General features: G+C 37.8%; 1 protein-coding gene across 1 annotated transcript; it reads right to left on the bottom strand.

The window, feature by feature from the left end:
- Positions 1–551: 551 nt before the first annotated feature.
- On the bottom strand, positions 552–1,360 carry LOC126628925 (pectinesterase inhibitor 4-like). The gene has a single exon (XM_050298808.1). The coding sequence runs from the start codon at positions 1,327–1,329 to the stop codon at positions 703–705; it is 627 nt and encodes a 208-aa protein (XP_050154765.1). The 5' UTR covers positions 1,330–1,360; the 3' UTR covers positions 552–702.
- Positions 1,361–1,662: the final 302 nt, after the last annotated feature.

Here is a 1,662-nt window from a genome sequence, read left to right as displayed (position 1 = left end):
TCTTCTTGTGTACTTTTTTGTTTATTTATATTTTTTTCTTTGTTTTATTTGATTAAAGGCTAAAAAATTATGTATGAAAATCTTTTCCTTAAAACTATAACAAAACATTAAGCATGCTTGGAATCTTCGTCCATTCTTTATTGTGAAAATCATTTTAAAAATAGACTATATGGTGGCGTTGTTAGAGCAGTCTACTTTTTCGGAGACTGGAAAAAGTCACAGAGGCATTTCAGTCTCTCATTGGCCGCCATCGTGTGATTCACCATCATTGTAACTCTCATGGGAGCTGGAATGGGTTAAATCTGTTCATTTTTTTTTTTGTTCTGGTGATACACATGCATGGGAAGTATGTATACCGGAAACAAAATGTATAAGGCAGCTGGGGAAATCAAAGTTCTATCGATCGAGATATTATGGCCTTATGGGTCATGAGATTGGATCTTCAACGTGCGGCTTAGCTTATTGGTTGCTCAAAAAATTATAGTTCTCAAAGCTCCCCCTTAACATATTACATATAATAATAGTATTATACACACCACTCTTCCAGCAAATTACAGCAAAACCATTTCAAACAGCTTTTAATTACATAAACAACCACAACAGAAATTGTAACAATCTATAAACTATCAGCAATATAAAGTTAAATACCAAAAAGAAAATAGATAGAGTCAAGGAATTACAAGGGTGCTTTAATTAATTGCACTAGTAGCTGAGGCTGTCGATGAGCGACAGAGCATTGCTAGCTAACCTAGCAACATACACAATGCTATTGTTGATGGGGGTCTTAACCGCCGTGCTTACCTTCAGACCATCGAATCCATCAGTGCAAGTAACGTCGTCTGTGATGACGGCACTGACCCAAGTCTTAATATCATCTAACTGAGCTTGCATATCAGCACCCTTGACCCCCAAATTTTTCATTGAACTCAACGAATCTTTAAGCTCGTCGATGGATTCCTTAATACTTTCTAAGCAATCGTTAATGATCCCTTTCTCCGTTGGGGTTAGTCCTGCCCTCTTAGACAGTTTTGACACGGCAGAAGAGGCGTTTTTCGATGCTTGTAGGGTCACGGAGAGGGCATAGATGCAAAGCTTTCGAGGGTTAGATTTGACTTTGGAAGCGTACGAGGAAAGGGATTGGTAGCAAACGAGTGGGTATGTGGTTGAATTGCAGGCGGTTTTGACGTAGGTTTTGTAGGTTTGAGAGGAAGAGGAGGTTGCCACGGTTGTTTGCAAGTTTGTCATGATGATGAGTAGAAGAATTGGGAGAAGAAATGTGAGAACATGGTGTGAATTTGAAGTTGGGGTTGTGAAAGTTTGAGCACCCATTTTTGTTGTCTGGGATTGATGGGTTTGTGTGTTTATGTGTGTGATGGGATGCCAATACAAATTTATAGGCACCTCTCAGGTGACTTTGAAATTCCAAGCGGTTTTAAAAATAAAATAAAATAAATAAAGTCCACGCTAGCCATTTTATAAATCCAAATTAGGGTACATGTTCATTCGCTAGCTTGAGGGTACATTTTAGATCTTGCAGTAGACCCATTAAAATAATAGAATTATGATAGAGCGAGCTAATATAATGAAAAACACCCGACTGAAAACAATGGAAATATAAGCACATACCATGTCATTCTTCCACAATTTACTTCAAGTATCTTT

The sequence above is a fragment of the Malus sylvestris genome, chromosome 1 (assembly GCF_916048215.2).
Source record: "Malus sylvestris chromosome 1, drMalSylv7.2, whole genome shotgun sequence".
In the NCBI taxonomy this organism is placed as follows: Eukaryota; Viridiplantae; Streptophyta; class Magnoliopsida; order Rosales; family Rosaceae; genus Malus; species Malus sylvestris.
Note: the sequence above shows the minus strand (reverse complement) of the source record. Positions and strands in the feature narration are given on the sequence as shown.

Excerpts from the sequence above, each read along its gene's own strand:
- LOC126628925 (XM_050298808.1), bottom strand. The coding sequence starts at position 1,329 with ATGGGTGCTCAAACTTTCACAACCCCAACTTCAAATTCACACCATGTT.